The following is a 19,268-nucleotide window of genomic DNA, read 5'->3' as shown; positions in this document are numbered from 1 at the left end:
GTCTCATTTTATGGGTTTTAAGCTCCAAAATATCTCATTTGGAGTCTGGGCCAGAGGAAGGGAGAAGGGAACTGGAGGCGGACGGGGACCCCATGATTTCACTCCAAGCAGCACCATTCCCACCTTCCTGATTTGGGTGTGGAGGGAAAGCTGAGCCACCAAGAGCTCCCACGACCCTGCCTGGTGGACAGGAGCTGCACGGGGGTGTCTGCAGGACGCTTTGGGCTCCCTTCTATCGTCAGAAGCCGATGCTTCCCACCTGGGCTGCAGTGAGGTGGTGTCCACCCCGTCAGTAGATGCTATACTTGAACCAAGGCTGCAGGAGGAAAAGCACCGACACAGAACCCCCTACAAGAAGGCTTAATCAAGAGCAAAACCGCGTTGATAACTCTACTTAGGAAACCCAAAATGAAAACGCACCAATTTATCACTGAAAAATTCAACCTCAGACACTCGGAAAGCGGGAGGGGAGACAGAGGACAAATCCCATGGCCCTTTCCAACGAGAAAATTCTCTGCCTCATTAATCTCCAACTTAAAAAACCATGTGAATTCCGCCCCAGACCTGGATGGAGAGGGTCCCCGCCAGCAGCTGGGCCTCACTCGGGGCAGTGGAGTTGCGATAGTGGGAAATAAATCCCCATTTCCAGGGCGTTGTCGGTTTCTTTGAGGATCTCGGTGAAGCGCCCGTTTCCCAACACACCGGATTGCCAAGTACCTGTTTCCAAAGGGGCTGTGACAGAGGATCCGGATCTCCTCAGCATCCCAAGCATCGATTCCTCGCTGGAGGGCTGGGACCGCAGCTGGACCGACATCCCATCAGCGCCGAGCAAGTGAGGAGAGAGGAGGGCACTGAAAGGGGCGGCAGGCAGACGCTGGCTCCGTTCACCTCCCTCCTGCCCCTGTGCGTGCAGGACGGCGTCCGCAGGATCCTAGGAGAAACCTTTGGCAGCTCAGGAAAAAGGCACCAGAAAAATGTAAGAAAAGCAATGCAAAAATTTATATTTTATTTTAATTCAAAAATTTAAAATAGCTTTCAAATTCCGTAAAGTATGCCTGGACACCATGAAAAGCCTCATATACAGAGACAGATAAATTAAACTGTATATACTGCAGACAAGCCAAGTGTATGAATAGATTACATATTTACACTTTTATGTAAACCATATTTATACATTTTATTACATTTACAAAAAAAAGCTGATCTTCCACTACTGTTTACTACAATAATGAAAAAACATTTACATTGTGTTTTTTTAACTGTACAAACTTTCGATTCATAAAAATATATCTCTGTACAAAAGAGGGATTTTTAATTTTTTTATTTTTTTCTTTGTTTTTTCTTTTTTCCTTCTTTTTTTTATTTTATCTATTTTTTTTTAATTTTTTTTTTAACCACAATGCAAGTCCTCTGGGCACAAGGATGAAGAATGTCATGGATTGGCTCCCAGCCAGCTTGCAAAAAAATGGGACATCCCCCTCTCCACCTCCTTTGTTGCTTGGGCAACGGCAGAAAATGGCACTGAATGGGCTGAAAGCAGCAACTCTTGTTCAGGTAGAGCCTCCCTTCTCCCTGCCTTGGGGTTAAAATACCCCGGGGTCACTTTACACACCTTGACACGAGCTTCTCCCGGCGATTCCTTGGATCGAGTGGGACTGGGGAAGGTCTGAGGAGCAGCCGGGGGCTCTGCTGTCCCTGCCCTCTGCTCGGCACCGTTTGCAGCTGGGAGAGGTTTACGGGACCGGAAAGGTTCCGGATGTGCTGTTGGGGGATACCGAGAGGTGTCCAAACCTGGGGGACTGACGAGGAGCCAGGATGCTGCAGTCACCAGCGCCAGGTGCAGCAAAGAGCCGCGGCCCTGGCGGTGCCACCAGGGCCGGGCACAGCCAGGACAGCGGGCAGCGCCTCCGGCCAAGGGCGGAACCACAGGGTCATTTAGGATGAAAGGGACCTTGGGGTCAAGCGTGGGCCAGGAGAGCAGACCTGAAGGTAGGAGCCAGCTGCCTACGCGCCGATGCAACGGAAGGAACCAGGGGAGCTCCCGTTACACCAGCGTAAAGAGGCGGCGGCTCCTGCCTTCACCGCAGCCCACGATCCGGAGGGGAGATGCGCTGGCCCCGGATCCAAGAGCCTGGCCGGGCTCCCCTCTTCCCACTCATCCTTCCGTGTCCTGCAAACGGGAGGCGCCCAGAGAGGGGCCACCCCAGGGAACGCAGTCCCACAGCCAGCGGGAAGATGAAGCCATCTCCACCCAGCAGGGGCAGGAGCCGGGAGAGCTCTCCGCCACAGGACGCACTCTGTACTTGTCCTGAGCTACCGGTGTGCCCAGTGCCACGCGGGCAGCACCTCCCTGGCTTCGGATCAGAGCTCTGGCTCACGCATGCGCTCACACCCACCTCTCTGGGATAAATCAGAGCACCTTTGGATGCTGCGGGGAGCAGAGCTGGCATTTTTTGGCAGGCTGGCTGTTCAGCACTTAGGCTGCAGAACGCTGCTTACTCTAAGAGCGCTGAGTAAGAGACAATAGTAAAAAAAAATATATATATTTATATATACATACACACACAGAGTGAAAGAATAAACAACCCAGAAAAAAACCGACCCTGTGGTTCTCATTAGACAAAACCTCAGCTGATGTTGGGTAGAGGAAAGCCAGCGTTTAAGTGCAAGCATGGATGTAACACCCCCCTTTTGTCTTAATTCTGTTTTCCCTTCAAGTCTTCTGTAAGAAGAAGCTGCTTCATTGACACAAACTGCTCTACGCCGGCTGTGTTTCGCTTGCCTCCCGCTCGGGAAAATGGCACTGTTGCTCTCCTCGACTCCAGCCTGGCCTAAGGAATGGTGACTCAAACCAAACAGCCTAAAAGCCCGAATCACCTCTTTTGGAGAGGAGGACGGTGCCAGCACAAAAGCGTCGCTCTCTTATGAGGGAGGAGAAATGTCAAGCCGCCTTATCTGCTCTCAGGAAAGCCAAAGCAACCTTTCCACCCCTGGGAAATAAAGGGAGCAGCTTTGGAGAGAAATTAAAACTCTTATTGCATTGCCATTTGGAGGATCAATATGGAAAGGGCAAAGGCTTTTGAATGCTGTTGGGGGGAAATCGGTATTTGCCGGAGTTCTTTTTAAAGAGGTTTTTGTCCCTTCGTGTCTGTCAGCAATTTCCTGATTTGGACACAGCTAAAGCCGGCGGCTGCTGGGATGGGACAGGGATGGGGGGACGCTTTCTTCCCAGCCTTGAGAATCATCCCATAAAGAACACAGGGCAGAAGGAACCCAGCAAGAATGCCCAAAGGAAAACTAAACATGAGGAAGAGGAGAAAAGCTTGCAAAGTTCTGCTTTTCTCATTAAGAAGGTGCCATTAGAAACCTCTTCCTCTGCAAAAGCCCTGGGTTAGGAAAAACAACAAAGAAACAACAGACAAACCCAAATACAGACAAAGTGCTCATCCTGTCCCACACGGGCGACTCCCAGTGACCCCAGGCAGCACCTTGCACAGTGCAACCCGCTTTTGACTCTTTGCTGTCCAAGCTCTTCCCAAAGTGGAGGGGTGCTGCTGGGACCCCACATACCACACTGCTCCCTCCAGGAACACATCAACAAGAGCAGGTCGTAAAAGCCTTCCCATCACCTCGCCTCCCAGGTCCTCCACTTCCCCAGGTCTTGACGTTGAGCTGAGACCCACCAGCGCAGGGTGGGAGACCTTTGGTTGGCTTGGATATCCACGGCACGATGGAGAGGGTGGGTAAGGACGACAGAGGACAACCCAGCAGTCTCTCAGTAGTTAACACAAAGTCCAACGAGGTGTAGCAGCTTCTCCATGGCCTCAACAAGGTGGGGAGAAGGGAGATGGGGAGGAGATGGATGGAGACTAGTGAGGTGAAACACAATCATCCACCAGACACCGACCCTGGAGAAACCTGGGACAACAGGAAAGGAAGGGCAACAGAGAAGGAAACAGTTTGTTATTACACACAGAAATGCTGGGAAAGCCTGCAATGGCTTCAGTATCTCGAACTCAGAAAGTTCTAGTCTAGAAGCCTGTGTGGTATGACTTATGACATTAAGTTCTTTGTCTGTGCCTTTGCAGTAAAACTTCTAAACTCCTTGCTCCACCCTCCTCTGATAACTGTGCAAACCTCTCTGTCTGGAGTCACGTTGCTCTTAAAGACTCATTTTTTGCTTCTCCACGGGGCTCTTTGGACTTGCTTTGCCACTGGTCCCCAAGAGGTCACGTCCCACCCAGCAGCGAGCACCCAAACCCAGAGATGGGGATGCTGATTTAGGTCCTGCCCTGGGCAGAGATGATGACCTGGACAATCTGAGCCACCCGGGGTACCTCTGCTTCCGTCTAGGAAGTGGCAAACAGGAGGAGAGCAGTGGTGTTGTCCCACTTGGGCGCTGCCACTCACCGCCAGGGGACGGGTGCTATACAGCTGTGCACACTGTGCTGACTGTGAACTCCGTCTCGTTGGCCATGATGTCTGTGGGCTGCAGGTTGCGGTCATACATCGGATTTTCAAACGTTGCTCGGACGTTGGTGTTTTCATGGCCTGCGTAGCCATTGAACGGGACTTTTGGTCTTCTCCTGCGGGATGTCAGAGAGAAAACCCAGAGAGGTCACGGCTGCTCCTACTGCAGCCACCTGAACAGTCCTGACAAGAAGTCAGCGGAAAGGAAAAAGCTGCTTTTGAAGATGGTGAATGCCTGGGGATACGGCAGAAGGGATCTACAGAAAACTCCTGCCGTAGATTCGCAGCTCAGGCAGGTCCCTGGGCTTTGCCGCGGCCCCAGGCATGCTCCCTCTGCAGAGCAGCCAGCCTGCACGAGGCTCTGCAGCGCGGCAACGTTCCCACAGCAAAGCATCGATCAGAAGGAGCTCATTTACAAGACACGCAGAGCCAGCCTGAATGCTGAAGTATGGAACCTACTTTTGTCTTATCTCACCTAATGTTGCTGCAAACTTATTAACGGTCACAAAAGCCCTCCACACTCTCTTCTCCCAACACTCTCACCCCTTCACACGTGGTTACTCTGTGATTTTTTCACCTTCTGAATTAAGTAAGAACGGTTTGGGCTGGAAGGGACCTCAAAGCCCATCCAGTGCCACCCCTGCCATGGGCAGGGACACCTCCCACTGGATCAGGGGCTCCGAGCCCCATCCAACCTGGCCTTGAACCCCTCCAGGGATGGGGCACCACCACTGCTCTGGGCAACCTGGGCCCTCTGCACCCTCACAGCAAAACATTTCTCCCTAAGATCTCATCTCTATCTCCCCTCTTGCAGCTCAAAACCATTCACCCTCATTCTATCTCTGCCCTCCCTGATCCAGAGCCCCTCCCCAGCTTTCCTGGAGCCCCTTTCAGCACTGGAAGCTGCTCTAAGGTCTCCCCACAGCCTTCTCTTCTCCAGGCTGAACAGCCCCATCTCTCTCAGCCTGTCCTCGTACAGGAGGTGCTCCAGCCCTCGGATCATCTCCATGGCCTCCTCTGGCCTCGCTCCAACAGCTTCATGCCCTTCCCACGCTGAGGAGTCCAGAACTGGGCACAGGGCTTCAGGTGGGGTCTCACAGAGCGGAGCAGAGGGGCAGAATCCCCTCTCTCGCTCCGCTGGTCCCACTGCTTTGGATACAGCCCAGGACACGGTTTGGTTTGCTGGCTGCACGCACACGTTGCCGCTCATGTTGAGCTTCTCATCCACCAGCACCCCAAAACCCTGGTCTAGCAGAACTGTTTTTACATCAAGCTCACAAATATTTATCAACCCCCTGATTTTGTTTTACCTCCTGGCATCGCTCCCGAAACCCACCTGTGTTTGTAGAGATAAAGCACAAACCCTGCAATAATCAGGGCGATGAAAGGCACAAGAATGGCAGCTGCCACAGAACTGCTGTTGGATGCAAAATGGTGTCCTATGGATTCGGGATCATTTTCCATCATGCTGATGTCTGAAACACAGCAGAAGTAAACACGTTTCCAAACAGTGCTGTGGGAAACGGGGTTTGCCTGAGTTATGAGTTACATCTTCAACAACAGAACAAGATGGGTACATGCGTTGCTGTAAAGGCTAATCAAAAGTTTCTAAGCTGGATAAAGAATGGTTTGGAGATCTAGCCCAGCTTAGACATCATCATTTATTTAGAACGGCAATCAAAGAGAGAAGTAAACAGATTTATCTTATCAAAATGCTCAAACCTCAATTCTTAAATTTAGGCTTTAAGGGAGACTTTCAAAGGCTGCACCGAGCAGCTAATTCTCCACAAAGGTGAAAGATTCCAGGGTCAGAGTCCAACAATCCTGAGATTGAAGAGCTCAAGCCACATTTTAAGAGAGATTTTATTGCTCAGACCTTGGGTTGTGTAAACCCTGAAGCGCCTCTGGTTTCAGGAAGTGAAATGGAGACACTTTTTGTGGTAGGACTTAGGCTTTTAGGTCAGAGATCTGGCAACATGGAGAAAAAAAGGATCCAGGTGCTCTTTGCGTCTCCAAACTCCTTCTGTCTTTGAACAGAAACCCGTTTAAATGCCTCATTTTGTTCCCAAGTTAAAAATGTTGTTGTATTGTTTGTCTCCCAAAAATCTTACGCCTCTGCCTCAAATGTGAAGAAACAGAAGCTTTCGCATACTACCACCTCCCACTCGCTGGGGTACAGCGATCTGAGGGCTCCCCACTCCTCCGCCCCGTTGCCCAGTGTGGGTTTTGCCAGCTCTCCGATGAACGATGTGCTGGAAAGAGTCAAATTAAACCTGATGGCACCAACCCAGCTATAAAGATCTGGTCCGGCAGGTTGAAAATTAAAGCCAGGCACTGGAGAAACCTTCCCCGTTTGAAAACCTCCACTACCACCAAACCTCAGCTTTTAGCAACGAAGGGAAAAAGCAGTAATAAGAGAAACTTTACCAAGCCTCTGAAGGCCAAACTGCCCGAAGCCTTTGCCACGCACAAAGCCCTGGTACACAAATGTGCCGCTCGATGACTCTGATGAGACCTGCAACGACAGCAGAGCAGAGATTTGTTCGACGCTTCCCTGGCATTTTAGCACCCAGCTGGTCACGGTCTCTTTCAAATTCGTGCACAGCATTAATTTGAATCAAAAAAGTGGTGTTCTTTAAGAAGTCTGACTGCCCAATAACTTGTTAAGACTCTCACATCTCAATGGAGAGGAAAAAACAGCCCTGTTTGCAATAAACTACAGAACACGCTGCTCATCCAACAGGGACAGCGGAGGCTCCAACCAGCCAGAGGTCAGTCAGATGCAGGTTTCTCCTTGGTACCAGTGGGTCTCTTCAGGGCATGGGAAGTTACCAGACAGAAACCGGGGTGAGAAGTTGACTCCGTAAGGGAAGATTACCTCTTGCAGCTTGATGTTTAACAGATATAAAATGTTAAAAATGGAATTAATCATGTCGGTTTCTCCTTAAGTGTTGCCTGGAAGACTTACAGATTTAAAACCACCAGGCCACAAGAAGCCATATGGCCGCAAGGGAGCATGGAAGAGCCAACTGTCAGGTAATGTTATCTCGAGTGCTGGAAGAACGCCCTGTGTCCCTTTCATGGGAGCAGGGCACTGGAGGACAGCAGCCTCATCTTGCCACCAGCTAAGGACACTATGCCCTCAGCGAGAGAAAAGCTGGGGTTGTGATAGCAACGGGAGGAGATTTGTGGGTGGCCTCGGCGTACAAGGTGCCTGTGCACTTACATGTCCATCTAGAGCCCATTTATCATTTCTGAACTTGTTGACAAAGATCTCCACTGGCCCCGTTATCTGGTAAACCTGGAGGAGCAGGTGCACATCTTCTTTCTTGTAAATGCCTGAAAAATAAGCGGCTTTTAACCACTAGATCACAATGACTCTGAGTTTGAAGTAATTGACTTTCTACCTAAAAGAGTAATTGCCTTATCTTCGAGAGGAGGACAACTACCAACCCTCTCAGTGAGGCACATTGGGAACAACACACAAAATCCCCGTCCGCCTCCCAGGGTATTAAAGACATTTCACACATGGAAGAGACAGAAATGTTGATGTTCAGGATAAGTTGCTGGGTCAGTAACAACCTGGTGCTCCATGGAGGGCAAGGACAAGGGACACTCAATTTCTGATCTTGTCTTGGACTGCAAGTCCACCCCTCCAGCAGAAAGGGAACAGACGAGGGACTGGGCTGAGCTGCCTTTCAGGAATCTCAAAGCAAACTCAGGTACATGATTTTGTTTGTCTTGGTCTGATCAAAGACTGGGGACTTCAAAGCTGGGTGGTTGTGTAAAGCTCTATCAGAGAACATCAACATCACGGATGGAGCAGAATACGCTGCCCCTCGCTCTGTGAGGCACTTCTGACATGTAAATCCCTCCCAAGAGCTGCGCTGGTTCCCTTACCTGACACCAGGAGCTCCACGCCGCTGTGGTCTATCAAAGTGGCATTGACTTTACTGGTGGCAGGGTCAAAGCTGGTGACAGACAGCATCGCAGGCTGCTTTTTCCCCATGTACTCATAGGAGCCTTTCCAAAGGGAATTCCTCGCAAACACATCGGCAGGCACTAGAATCCACAATCCACAGCGATTGGGGATGCAGAGAAACAAGCGCGTTACCATTCATTTCCATTTTTCAGAAATCAAAATAGAGCAAATTTCTTTCTTTCTTTAAATCCACAAATACACATTTAAATATCTCAAATCCCACCCACTCTCTGCATTATCATCACTGAGTACAAAGGCAACGGGAACAGAACAAACAGGCTGATGACTTTAATTTTGTTGTTTTGACAAAAAATGCCACTGAATTTAAAAAAAAACAACCCACCCACAAATTAATTTCTTCAGAAAAGCCAATAAAAATGGATAAAGCTCTAATATAAAGCATCCTCGAGGTCTTGAACCTCCAGAATGCCCTGGGAGGGCAGTGGCTGTTGGTGCCCAGTCCCTTAAGACTCCTGTCTATTGTCCAGTGAAGCATGAACGAACAGGATGGGGCACGCAAGCTGCTTTCACCAGCCCAGCTGTTTCAAGACCTGCAAGGAACGGCCGGGTTTCTGGGAAGGGGATAGACCTGGCGAGGTTCACGTCTAGCACTGAAGCCCTGGGGATGGACCTGTGAGGTTCACATCTAGCACAAGTGCCCCAAGAAGAGCCCCACTATGGTACCTGACATCTTGGCAAGTGGAGGGTCCCTTGCGGTGCCAACCGGCCTCCCGCTGGGGCGGACATCGGCTGAAAGACAAAAGAAAACCACTGACGGTGAATACTGCGGCATTAGAGACTGCTGAGATACTTCTACTGCGCTGGGGCTGATGAAGGACAGCCCTCGGCCGGCATCGCTCCCACACGGAATGTGGCTGCACACCCTCAGGTACAAGGACAGGTTCCTGCCCAGTCCATCGAAACACCACAAAGCTTTCATTCGGTGCCAGGCTGGATGGGGCTTTGAGCAACTGAATCCAGTGGGAGGTGTCCCTGCCCTCGGCAGAGGGTGGAACTCGTTGGGCTTTGAGGTCCTTTCTGACCCAACACCATTCCATGATTCTATGAACTACCATCTGACCCTGCCACACGTTCCAACCCAACATGTCCAGAGCTACCACGCTCCACAAGAGCTACGCAGCTTTATTTCAAGATTAGATCATCACGCGTTCTTGATCTATGACTTTGAGGTAGGTGAGGGAGGTAAAGAACAACCTTTCTTCTGCAGATGTCCCCAGACCCACACCATCAGGCGGAAAACCTCCCCGCTGTCTCTCCCCTGGGACCAGCACAGGGCCCTGCGGTGCTGTGGTCTCCACAGCCAACTCAGCCATGCAGACACACGACTCCTGAAGGGCTGGTGTAGGTCTAAGAGGAGAGCTGCCTTCTCTAGGGCTGCAACGCTCCCCTCCGCAGAGGTGGAGGTGACCGTGAAACCAGGGTCACGCTGCTCAGAGCTTTTACCCAGGCAAATGGGTGGTTTTCCTGTCCAGCTGCCGTCTGCTTTGCAGGTTCGATGTTCAGATCCTCCGGTGAGATAGTATCCGCTCTGGCAGGAGTAGATCAAGGTGTAGCCCAGAGATGGCAAATCCAGAGCGCCGACGTTGGCGTGGGAGGGGGTCTCCGGCTGCTTACAGTGGTGAGCTGGAAAGCACCAGGACAGCAGAGATGAGAGACAGCATCCAGTCAGATACAAAAAGGCAGAAGAGTGACACCACAATGTCAGCAGGACAGAAATCTCTTAGAAGAGACATTTTTTTTCAGCCAAAGCTTTCTGCTCACTGAGGGAGACAACGCCATGCCTGGATTTTTCCCAGCCGGATGAATTAATGAGGCCGCTCCCTGTGCTCCGCCTGCTAGACTGCTCTCGCTGCCTAAAGCTCTCAGAGGAGCCTTCACTCAGCTCCAGCTCCCAGGAACTGAAAACCAGGCTCTGCCATCACCTTTTGAGGGGAAAAAGTCAAAACCAAATGATGCTCAAGACACCTTTCTCCTCCTGTTAACTCTGCCCCTCGCACCGTGTTCCAGGTCTGTCTGCACAATGAAAACTGCCTTTACAGGGCATCCTGACCCAGTAATTCCTGTGAGTGCATAACGATCTGGTGATGTATAATCTCTCTGCATGGGACCAGTATCCTGCTAATGATTTGCACCTACCTGTCCGCAGCATCACTCACTAAGTCCTCGGCAGTGAGCAACAGTCATAAATCCCTGTAATGGCTCAATAACTTTCAGGATTTGGCCCACAGAAATCGAAGCTGGGCTCGCCCAAGTCCCTGCCACCACAGAGAGCGTGTGTCCGTGCTGCTCTATCGGGTCCTGTTGTAAATGTGTCACCACTTGCCTTGAGAAGTTACGACACCAGAACGAATAAATCTCAGAGCCGGGAAGCTCCCTCTCACCCACACTGTAAATTCGCCCTTTCTGTAGCTCTCAAACTGCTCATGAAGAAAACAAATCCTCAGCAGCCTTCACGAGGCATTATCTTCATCCTCGTTTTGCAGAGGGTGAAATATAAAACCCAGAAAGCCGAGAGACTGACCTGAACTTGCACAGACTGAGAATGGTGAGAGGGCAAACCCTGCATCCAGCGAGAGGTGCTGCTGCGTCCCTGCATCTCCCAGCTCAGCGGGGACGAGCCTGAGAGCCCGGGGACGCACTCCCACCACCCAGGCAAGCGGTGGGGAAGGGCAGCTCTTTCCAGAGCAACCTCCCTGCTCTCCCTCATGCTACAAGTAAGAGTTTTTAACAGTGGGTGCCCTGGTTGGGTTGCTCGCATCATGAGTACCTACAGGGTTTGATAGTGGAACAATATCTCACCGCTAAACCAGCTCCCAAGGGAGAGGAAAAAGCTTTTTAATACTTATGATACAGAGGCCATGATGGATATTACCACTTAAATACATTAAATTAAACTCCTTCTGGTGTAGCATGGGGAAGATGATGGAAAGCTTAACAGAAAGAGCAACACGTTGCTAAAGAGGAGGAGAAACACTGCTCTGCCAGAGAGCCCTTCTGGCAAAATGTTAACCTCGGTCCCTGGAGTGGGAGCTCGCACCTCGGCTGTCAAATGCGGTTTCAGGAGCACTGAACAAGCTCTCACTTGAAACTGTGTCTCTGAGGAAGGGACAAGGCAAAAACCTCATCTGGAATGAAAGGTGGCTGCTGGTTTTTCTTAAGAAATGTGTTTTCTTCGAGCTTCCCCTCCAAACTACCAGCTCTTCAGAGCCAGCAATTCGCACGGAGAAGCACAGCGCCAAACCAAGGCAGCAGCATGGCCAACGGCCCCGGTTCCCTTTGACAAAGCCCCTCCCGACACTTACGGACGCAGTCCGGCTGCACGCCGCTCCACGTCAGGTTGGGGAGGCAGGTCCTGGTGGTGGAGCCCTGCAGCAGGTACCCCTTCTGGCACTTGAAGAAGATGATGCTTCCCACCTGGCACAACAGAAGAGAAGACGCTGAGCTTCCAGAGCCACCTGATTCACCCGTGCTTACAACACAAACCTATTTCCACGGTTTTTCCACCTTGTCTGTGCTAAGGGAGTCACCTCCCTTCCGCCCTGCCAGAGCCCAGTGTCGGGAAAGCTCTCAGAGGCCCTGGAAAGCTGCGACCTTTAACTGGGCAGGGAATTGCTTCTTCTAGCGATAGAAGCAAGGCTGCTTTGTCTTTCAAATACACCCAAAGCCCGGGTGATCCATCGGTGATATCAGAAATGGCTGAAATGTTTGACAAAGGGGATATTCCAAATAACTAGCACCTACCCATAACTAACTGTATCGCATCTGTCAGTTTGGATTATGAATAGCAAAAAGGATCACAAAACCTGAGAACCGACTGTGCAGCATTTTGTAGGTATCCCTGCCTCCTGCAGATTATTCGTTAGCTTTGCATTTGGTTTCAACCAAGTCATTATTTCAACCAAACCTGAGTTCCCTGGAGGAATTTAAAAGCCGTGTGGATGTGGCGCTTAGAGAATGGATTTAGTGGCGGAGTTGGTTGTGCCAGGTTTACAGTTGGACTCAATGACCTTGAAGGTCTTTTCCAACCTAAATGTTGCCGTGATAACGGAGCTCACTCCCTGCTCCAGACAAGCTGGCAGTGACGATGCTGTCCAGCTCTGAGCTCCATTATTGCTTTAAAAGCAGAATATGCTGGAATAAAATTGCCAATCAGGGCGTTGAGTGCTTTTCCCTTCCTCCTAGCAAGGCTGTACCCTGTGGGCCAGCTCCTCGCTGACCTTGCAGCCGTGTTTATCACACGGTCGCTCCTGCCTCCCTGCTGGCCGCTGCGGAGCCCCCGGTACCGCAGCCAAAGGCATCAGTTCCCGTTGCTGCTCCCTGCTACCATCAATCCCTCACCCCCGGCGCGAGCCCCCGCCTGGCTCCACGATGGCACGAGGCACTCACACCAGCAATTCTCACCAAACTCAGACTGCGGTGTCTCAGTATTAATTAAAAACTAGAATTAATTCATTAAACCCCAGGATTAAGAGAACTAATTAGCAGCAAAATGGAAAAAGATCCGCTCTGGCAGGAGTAGCCGCGTGGAATCAACTACCCCGGCCCCGTGCCCAGCTGTGTCGCAGCGGAGTACGGGCACCCGCGCGGACGGCAGCGGAGGCTGGGGATGGAGCACCCCGGGGAATCGCTTCGGGTCTTCCTCTCCTTTCCACTAATCTCACACTGTGTGGGAGCAGAGATTAAGAAACCCACCTACAGAATATGGTCTGAAAAGGAATGGAAATTATGTCTCCGATGCGAAAGTAATTACACTAATAACTATTAATTACGACCGTAATTAATATCATAAATAATACGTTGCTAGTTAATCCCGTACAAACGCACTCCCATGGAGGTCCCATGGAACACGCCGGGATGTCCTGCTCACGGGAGGACACGTTCATCCGTGTAAGCACTGGGACTGACCCTGGTGAGTACCGGGGTGCAGCTGAGGGGACCCCGCGGCCGGGACGGTACCTGGTAGCCCTGGGAGTTATTCTGCATCCCGAAAAGAGGCACGCCGGGGTCCGCACACGTCGTCAGGCTGGGGTCTAAAAGGAAAAGAACAGAGGCAGTGTTTGAAAGGAGCAGCGGTGAAAGCCACGTCCCTGCTCCCCGCACAGAGGCTGCGCTGCACCTTCGCACAGGACGGAAATGTTTTGCTACAGAAGGAATACAGCGCAACAAGGAAAAACACACGGATCTCTTTGCTTCTGAAATCCGTGCCTGTTGTAACGCAAACTAACCAGAGGCACTCTGTCACCCAGGAGAAAATGTAGGAGCTGTATTTTGTGTCGCGGACAACGCTCTTCCCTTCCCCTGTTCTGCGTGTGCCGAGCGAAGCAGCTGCTCCCAAGTGCTGTGCCCACCCCGAGGGCTGCGCTGGCCCTGTCCTATCCTCTCCCGCACCCTCACTCAGCACCTTTGTCCTTCTGGGCTCAGCTCGGCCCTCGCCAGCCCTGGAACCTCGCGATTTTTGCAGTGATGGATGGGGCTGGAAATTCCAGTACATCTCAGATATACAATCTCTCTTTACGTCTTGTTTGGTCTCAATCCATCACAAGATGAACGCACACAACTCAGGAGAAATACCTGCTGCTACTCTTTAGCATCTATCACCTTCTTCTCCCAGCGTGGCAGCAATGGAATTAAGGCAGAGATGCATCAGATTAATATCAGCATGCCAAACTGAGTGAAGGAAACTCGAGTTTCTCTTTGAAAGGCAGCTCAGCAGCAGTTTTTCCCCTCCTTAGCATCACAGGATTGAGCTCAGCTGTGGGCCGCAGGGATGCTCTGGTACATGGTTTATTCTCAAACGTAACAAGTAATAGGACAAGAGGAAATGGCATCAAATTGTACCAGGGGAGGTTTAGATTGGATATTAGGAAAAATTTCTTTACTGAAAGACTGGTCAAACACTGGCAGAGGCTGCCCAGGGTGGTGGGGGAGTCTCCAGCCCTGGAGGGCTTCAAAAAATGTGTAGATGTGGCACTTCAGGACATGATTTAGTCGGCACGGTGGGGTTGGACTGGCAGTTGCACTGGAGGAGCTTCGAGGTCTTTCCCAACCTTAATGATTCTGTTAAAATACTCCAATTAACAGGATTGCACGAGACAAGAAATGAATTAAGGAAGGTCTCCACAGCCCAATGCAGTGGGACAGGAGCAGCCTGTCACCATAGCCTGCAGCTACAGGACAACAGAGCACAACTTGTGTACTCAATGGCACAGCTGGTTATTTTTCTGCCTCTACTCCTCACGATCTGCCTCACTGGCCTCTTCAAGCCAAAACACGATGCACTTGTTGGTGTCACCCCCAGGTCCTTGGAGCCGTGGTGAGTAACTAAACCAGGGATGCCAAATGTGGCACATTCGGGGCCACGGCACACAAGCTAATTCATTTTCCATCACTTGGCTTTGCTGAGCTCGTGTCATTTATCACTGCTGCAGTTTCCATGGAAGCCCCCAGATAAATCACAGAGTCTAAAATAAATAAATAAAGAGCCCCAATTGCCGGATGAGGCAGGAGGTGATGGATGGCCGAGGGCGGAGGGCAGCACCTCGGTCTCCTGGCTGCGCCTGGGGGTCTGCGGTGCCGGTGATCTAACACAACCAAAAATGGATGAGATCTGAATAAACACAGCACTTGGGGTTCAGCTGCCTGTTTCAGACAACGACGTTTCAGGGTAGGAAACGTCTAGGGTTTTGTAGGCATCCAAGTCTTCACCCTTGCCATGGTTTGTTCTGGGGAGACAAAATGTGAGCCCATTTCACCACGAGCTGTATTCGCTGGGCTCGACCACAGGCAGCTCTAGAGGGTATGACAGGATCTTGGAGAAGGATTTGCAAAGCAGCAATGAGGCATTTAAAGCCAAAATTCGCAACAACCGGTGGGTGCTCCCAACTCTTGGTACGTCAGAAAGCTCCTGGTGAAAACAACAGGACGCTTGGGGGGCTTCAGGCCACGAGGGATTTTACGTTACTGTAATTGGTGATGCATTTAAGATGTATCTAGAAAGACTGAAACCCACAGAGAAGATCCTGAGCTCTGTTTCTGCCCACATAAAGTGATGATGGTGGGGTTCAGGCGGACGGTTAAGGTAACAGCACACAGCCCGTGCAGTTTAGCACCACGGGAGCCCTAGAGCTCAAGAATGCAGCCAGAGTTCCAAACAGGTGAAGAATGCTGTGTCTAATTATGATTATCCCAAGGTCTCAAAGGGTTCTGAAAGCCCCAGAAAATGGGCACCTGAAGAACGTGTGGCAATTTCAGCCTGAATCCCAACACTGCAGCCAGGCAAAGCCATTTGTAGGGTTTTGATGTCTGTACACAGCACCTTCACACTCGTAGGAGGGGCTGTTCTGTCGGTCTGGATATAATCCAAAGGCAGCAGAGAACACAAGAGCTCTCACGTGCACCCGCAAGGCACAACTCATTTTACCGCAGCGCCTGTGAGCAGGAGAGCTCCGCTCCACAGCCACCCGGTGCTGCTCTCCACCATCAAACTGCACTTTCAGTCCCACCGCAGAGCGCGATATTGTGCATCTCCACAGAGCACGTGCGGGGTTGGAGGTCCCTGAGGAAGCCTGGCAGCAGCGCACAGCCCAGAGCCCTGTGCTGTATAAAGACAGCGGACCTGATGTCGGCAGCAGCGTTAGTGCGCTCCAGGCCCGAGGGCAGGGGCAGCATCCACAGCTCCGTTGGTACCAGCCCCAGAGGTCACGCAGGCAGCACCAGCCCTCGGAGCTCCATGCGGTGCCTCCGCAGGCTCTCACACAGCCCTGTATGGTCCAGGTTGCAAACGTTAACCTGGAAGTTCTGCAGAGGAACTGATCTCTCCTGCCCTCAGCAGCCCAGCGCAGAGCTGAGGAGACTAACAGGGAGGACATCATCCCCTCGAATGCACTGATCACCATCAGGCAGGAACGATGGGGTCAGGCACCGAATCTAATCAGCAAACCCTGAGAGAAGGAGAGGGGCTGTTTACCTTCAGCTAGTAGGCACAAACCAAAAGCATCAAATCACCCCCAAACCAAAGGAGAATGCTTCAGTTTTCAGGAAAACAAAGGCCTAATTTCTACCAACCCAGAAAATAAAACCAGCTTTGTGAGAAATGGAAAAGCAAAGTGACAACGCAAAGCTCTCTGCTTGCAGATGCCAAACAGAGGAGCCTCCCCTTACCTATGCAGCTGGGCTGCGTCCCGCTCCACGTCCCGTCGGACTGGCAGAACCTCCGCGCTGATCCCACCAGCACGAGCGGGGCTAAGCAGGAGAAGGAGACGGATGAGCGGTAGGTGAAGCCTCTGTCCTCCCTCCTGCCTTGCGCGGGTATCCCGGGGTCCCCGCAGAACACAGCTGCAACAGGCGGAGAGATGAGCGGATTGAGACGAACCTCCTCGTGACCAAGGAATGTTAAAAAGCTAAAGATGGGTCTATTAATGGCCCAAACCTTACCGCTCCCTGCCACCAAACTCTGTGATTGACTCGGGAATTAGCAGTTGGCAGAAGGCGTTGTTGGCTACTTCCCTTGTAATTCTCTCTTTTTGTCAATTGCTGTTAATTAACTTCCACCTTCTCCTCCATCTTTTCTTTTTTTCTCCCTAACAGCATGCTTAGCTTTAAAATGTATCTCTAATTGCACGATGTCAAATTGCTATATGGTTCCATGTCACACAGAAAGCCCACTAATTATAGCCGATCCAGAGAAAGGTGCAAGGAACACAGTGAGGGCTTTGTATGATTTAATAGGAAAATGGCTATTGTACAGCTGCCAGCCACGCAGCCAGGAAAGGAAACGCAGCCCTGCCCTTATCATTATGAGACGTTTAACTAATTTTTCGCATTAGCTATTGTATCAAGCACACGGGTTTCCACCCAGCCAAAGCGCTGCCTTCGCAAAACATTCCCAACTTCTGCAACAGCGCAGTGCCCTTTGCCAAAGGGTTTTTTCCTGTCTTTGGCAGTTTCAAGAGCCCTGATTGTAGAGAACTCGGTCACTGTGGAGACACATGGACAAACAGCCAGCTTGAAGGATGCCTGGTGGACAGGAACATGCAGCATCTTCAGACTTAGAATCATAGAATAGTTTGGGTTGGAGGAGACTTTAAAGCCCATCCAGTCCCACCCCCTGCCATGGGCAGAGACACCTCCCACTGGATCAGGGGCTCCAAGCTCCATCCAACCTGGCCTGGAACATCTCTGGGGATGAGGCAGCCACAACTTCCCTGGGCAACCTGTTGCAAACGTGACCTCACGCCTCTCTCGGAAGAGGTGGAGCGACTGACTACGCCCCATGGCCAGCGCTGCCTCCTCATAATGGAGACAGCAACTTGGCTGCTGTGGAGATGGGGAGCATCCAGACTTTTGGCTACAGACACTCTAAGCACCACCGTGCTTTGCTGCTGCATGCGAAACTCCCGCTGGCTTCAGTTAGTGAAAGACATCTGTTGGGCTTTGAGGTTGGAAGCACAGCAACTGGATATTGAACTTCCACACCCCGAGAAGGGTGAGTCTGTACCCTCTATGGCAAAACCAGGGAAGGCAGTGCCGACAGGAAAATCAGCTCCAAGGCCAGGTTTGATGGGGCTTTGAGCAACCTGATCCACTGGGAGGTGTCCTTGCCCATGGCAGGGGGTTGGAATTGGATGATCTTTAAGATCCCTTCCAACCCAAACCATTCTATGATTCCATGTTGGAAAGCGAGCATTAAACAACTGGGTTTTAGTCCTAGCCCCCTCCCCGACTCACGCGTGCAGATGTCAATGGTTGCCTACTCACGAAAGCACTGGGGGATGTCCCCGCTCCACGTCCCGTTCCCCTCGCAGGTCAGCACGGCGGGTAGGGAGAGCTGGTACCCCTCCAGGCAGGCATAGCTCACGCTGGAGCCCCAGCTGAAATCCGAGCCCACGACTTTCCCGTTGGGGATGGCTTGTGGGGATTTGCAGATGATGGCTGCAAGAGAAACAAAAGCACGCTCGGTTCTCTTGACTTCTCAGCACGGTTACTCCCATCAACAAGCAAATTCATGTAGGATCAAAGTTACGTTCTGCTTTCACAGAGCCCTCCCGGGGCTGCCCTAGTGGGGGGCTGCCCAAACCTTGCCAGCTGTACGTACAGTTGTAAACCCCGGGACTTTACTTTGAAGTGTGTAGTTAACCAAATCCCAAATCTCCAAGTCAGATTTCTGAGTCGGTCTTCATTGCTGACTGAAGGTAAGAATCCAGCCTGACAGTATGAAAACTCATCTGAGATTTGCATGAAGAAGGAAGATTCATGCATTTTGGACAACCTGTCTGGGTTTCAGATTAGCAGCTGAATCAACAACCAGTCTGTATTTCATCTGCTCTGGGGTGCTTTTGATATGACATTTTTGCAGCGCTTTGCTTTTCAGCTCTGGGAAAGATGCTAAGCTCACGCAAATCAGCCCGGCCTTCAAATGAGGCTCTGGCCGCATTCTGCATTATTCCTGCAACATTAGCTCAGTGGAGAGGTGAGAGAGGAGTGGAAGAATTGCTCTTTACAGCCTCCAAAGGAGCTGGAGTGTATGTGGACGTTTCTGTGTGGTCTGCACTTATACCAGAATAATGACAGGCGAGTTTTCCAGATTGCTACACAAGCACCCAGGAGCTGCTCCAACCCTTATCGACACTCAGTGGGTGAGTAAAACGCTTGCAGAAGAGATTCAGCCTGTCCTGCAACTGCTATGTTATTTCCCTTCGCTATCTCTGAACCACAGAGGCAATCTCAGAACTGAGAAATAATGAAAGGAGTTGGAAGGAATATTTTTCAGACTTCTAGATGACGCCAAGAAACGCGT

At 51.2% G+C, this 19,268-nt stretch overlaps 1 protein-coding gene across 3 annotated transcripts in view; it reads right to left on the bottom strand.

Moving 5' to 3' along the window:
• Window positions 1-3,172: 3,172 nt before the first annotated feature.
• CSMD2 (CUB and Sushi multiple domains 2) overlaps window positions 3,173-19,268 on the bottom strand; it is a 295,469-nt gene continuing 279,373 nt past the window's right edge. For all 3 annotated transcript variants that reach the window (XM_054086316.1, XM_054086315.1, XM_054086317.1), the window contains 12 exons: window positions 18,230-18,403; window positions 16,634-16,807; window positions 13,430-13,503; window positions 11,776-11,887; window positions 9,917-10,096; window positions 9,137-9,202; window positions 8,371-8,532; window positions 7,697-7,809; window positions 6,898-6,985; window positions 5,807-5,945; window positions 4,411-4,586; window positions 3,173-3,918 (listed from right to left, as the gene is read on the bottom strand). In XM_054086316.1, the coding sequence (XP_053942291.1) occupies window positions 4,427-4,586; window positions 5,807-5,945; window positions 6,898-6,985; window positions 7,697-7,809; window positions 8,371-8,532; window positions 9,137-9,202; window positions 9,917-10,096; window positions 11,776-11,887; window positions 13,430-13,503; window positions 16,634-16,807; window positions 18,230-18,403 (1,442 nt within the window). In that variant the 3' untranslated portion in view covers window positions 3,173-3,918; window positions 4,411-4,426. The remainder of the gene's footprint in view (window positions 3,919-4,410; window positions 4,587-5,806; window positions 5,946-6,897; window positions 6,986-7,696; window positions 7,810-8,370; window positions 8,533-9,136; window positions 9,203-9,916; window positions 10,097-11,775; window positions 11,888-13,429; window positions 13,504-16,633; window positions 16,808-18,229; window positions 18,404-19,268) is intronic.

Source organism: Cuculus canorus, chromosome 22, assembly GCF_017976375.1.
Source record: "Cuculus canorus isolate bCucCan1 chromosome 22, bCucCan1.pri, whole genome shotgun sequence".
Classification (NCBI taxonomy): Eukaryota; Metazoa; Chordata; class Aves; order Cuculiformes; family Cuculidae; genus Cuculus; species Cuculus canorus.
This window is presented reverse-complemented; position numbering and strand designations above follow the sequence as displayed.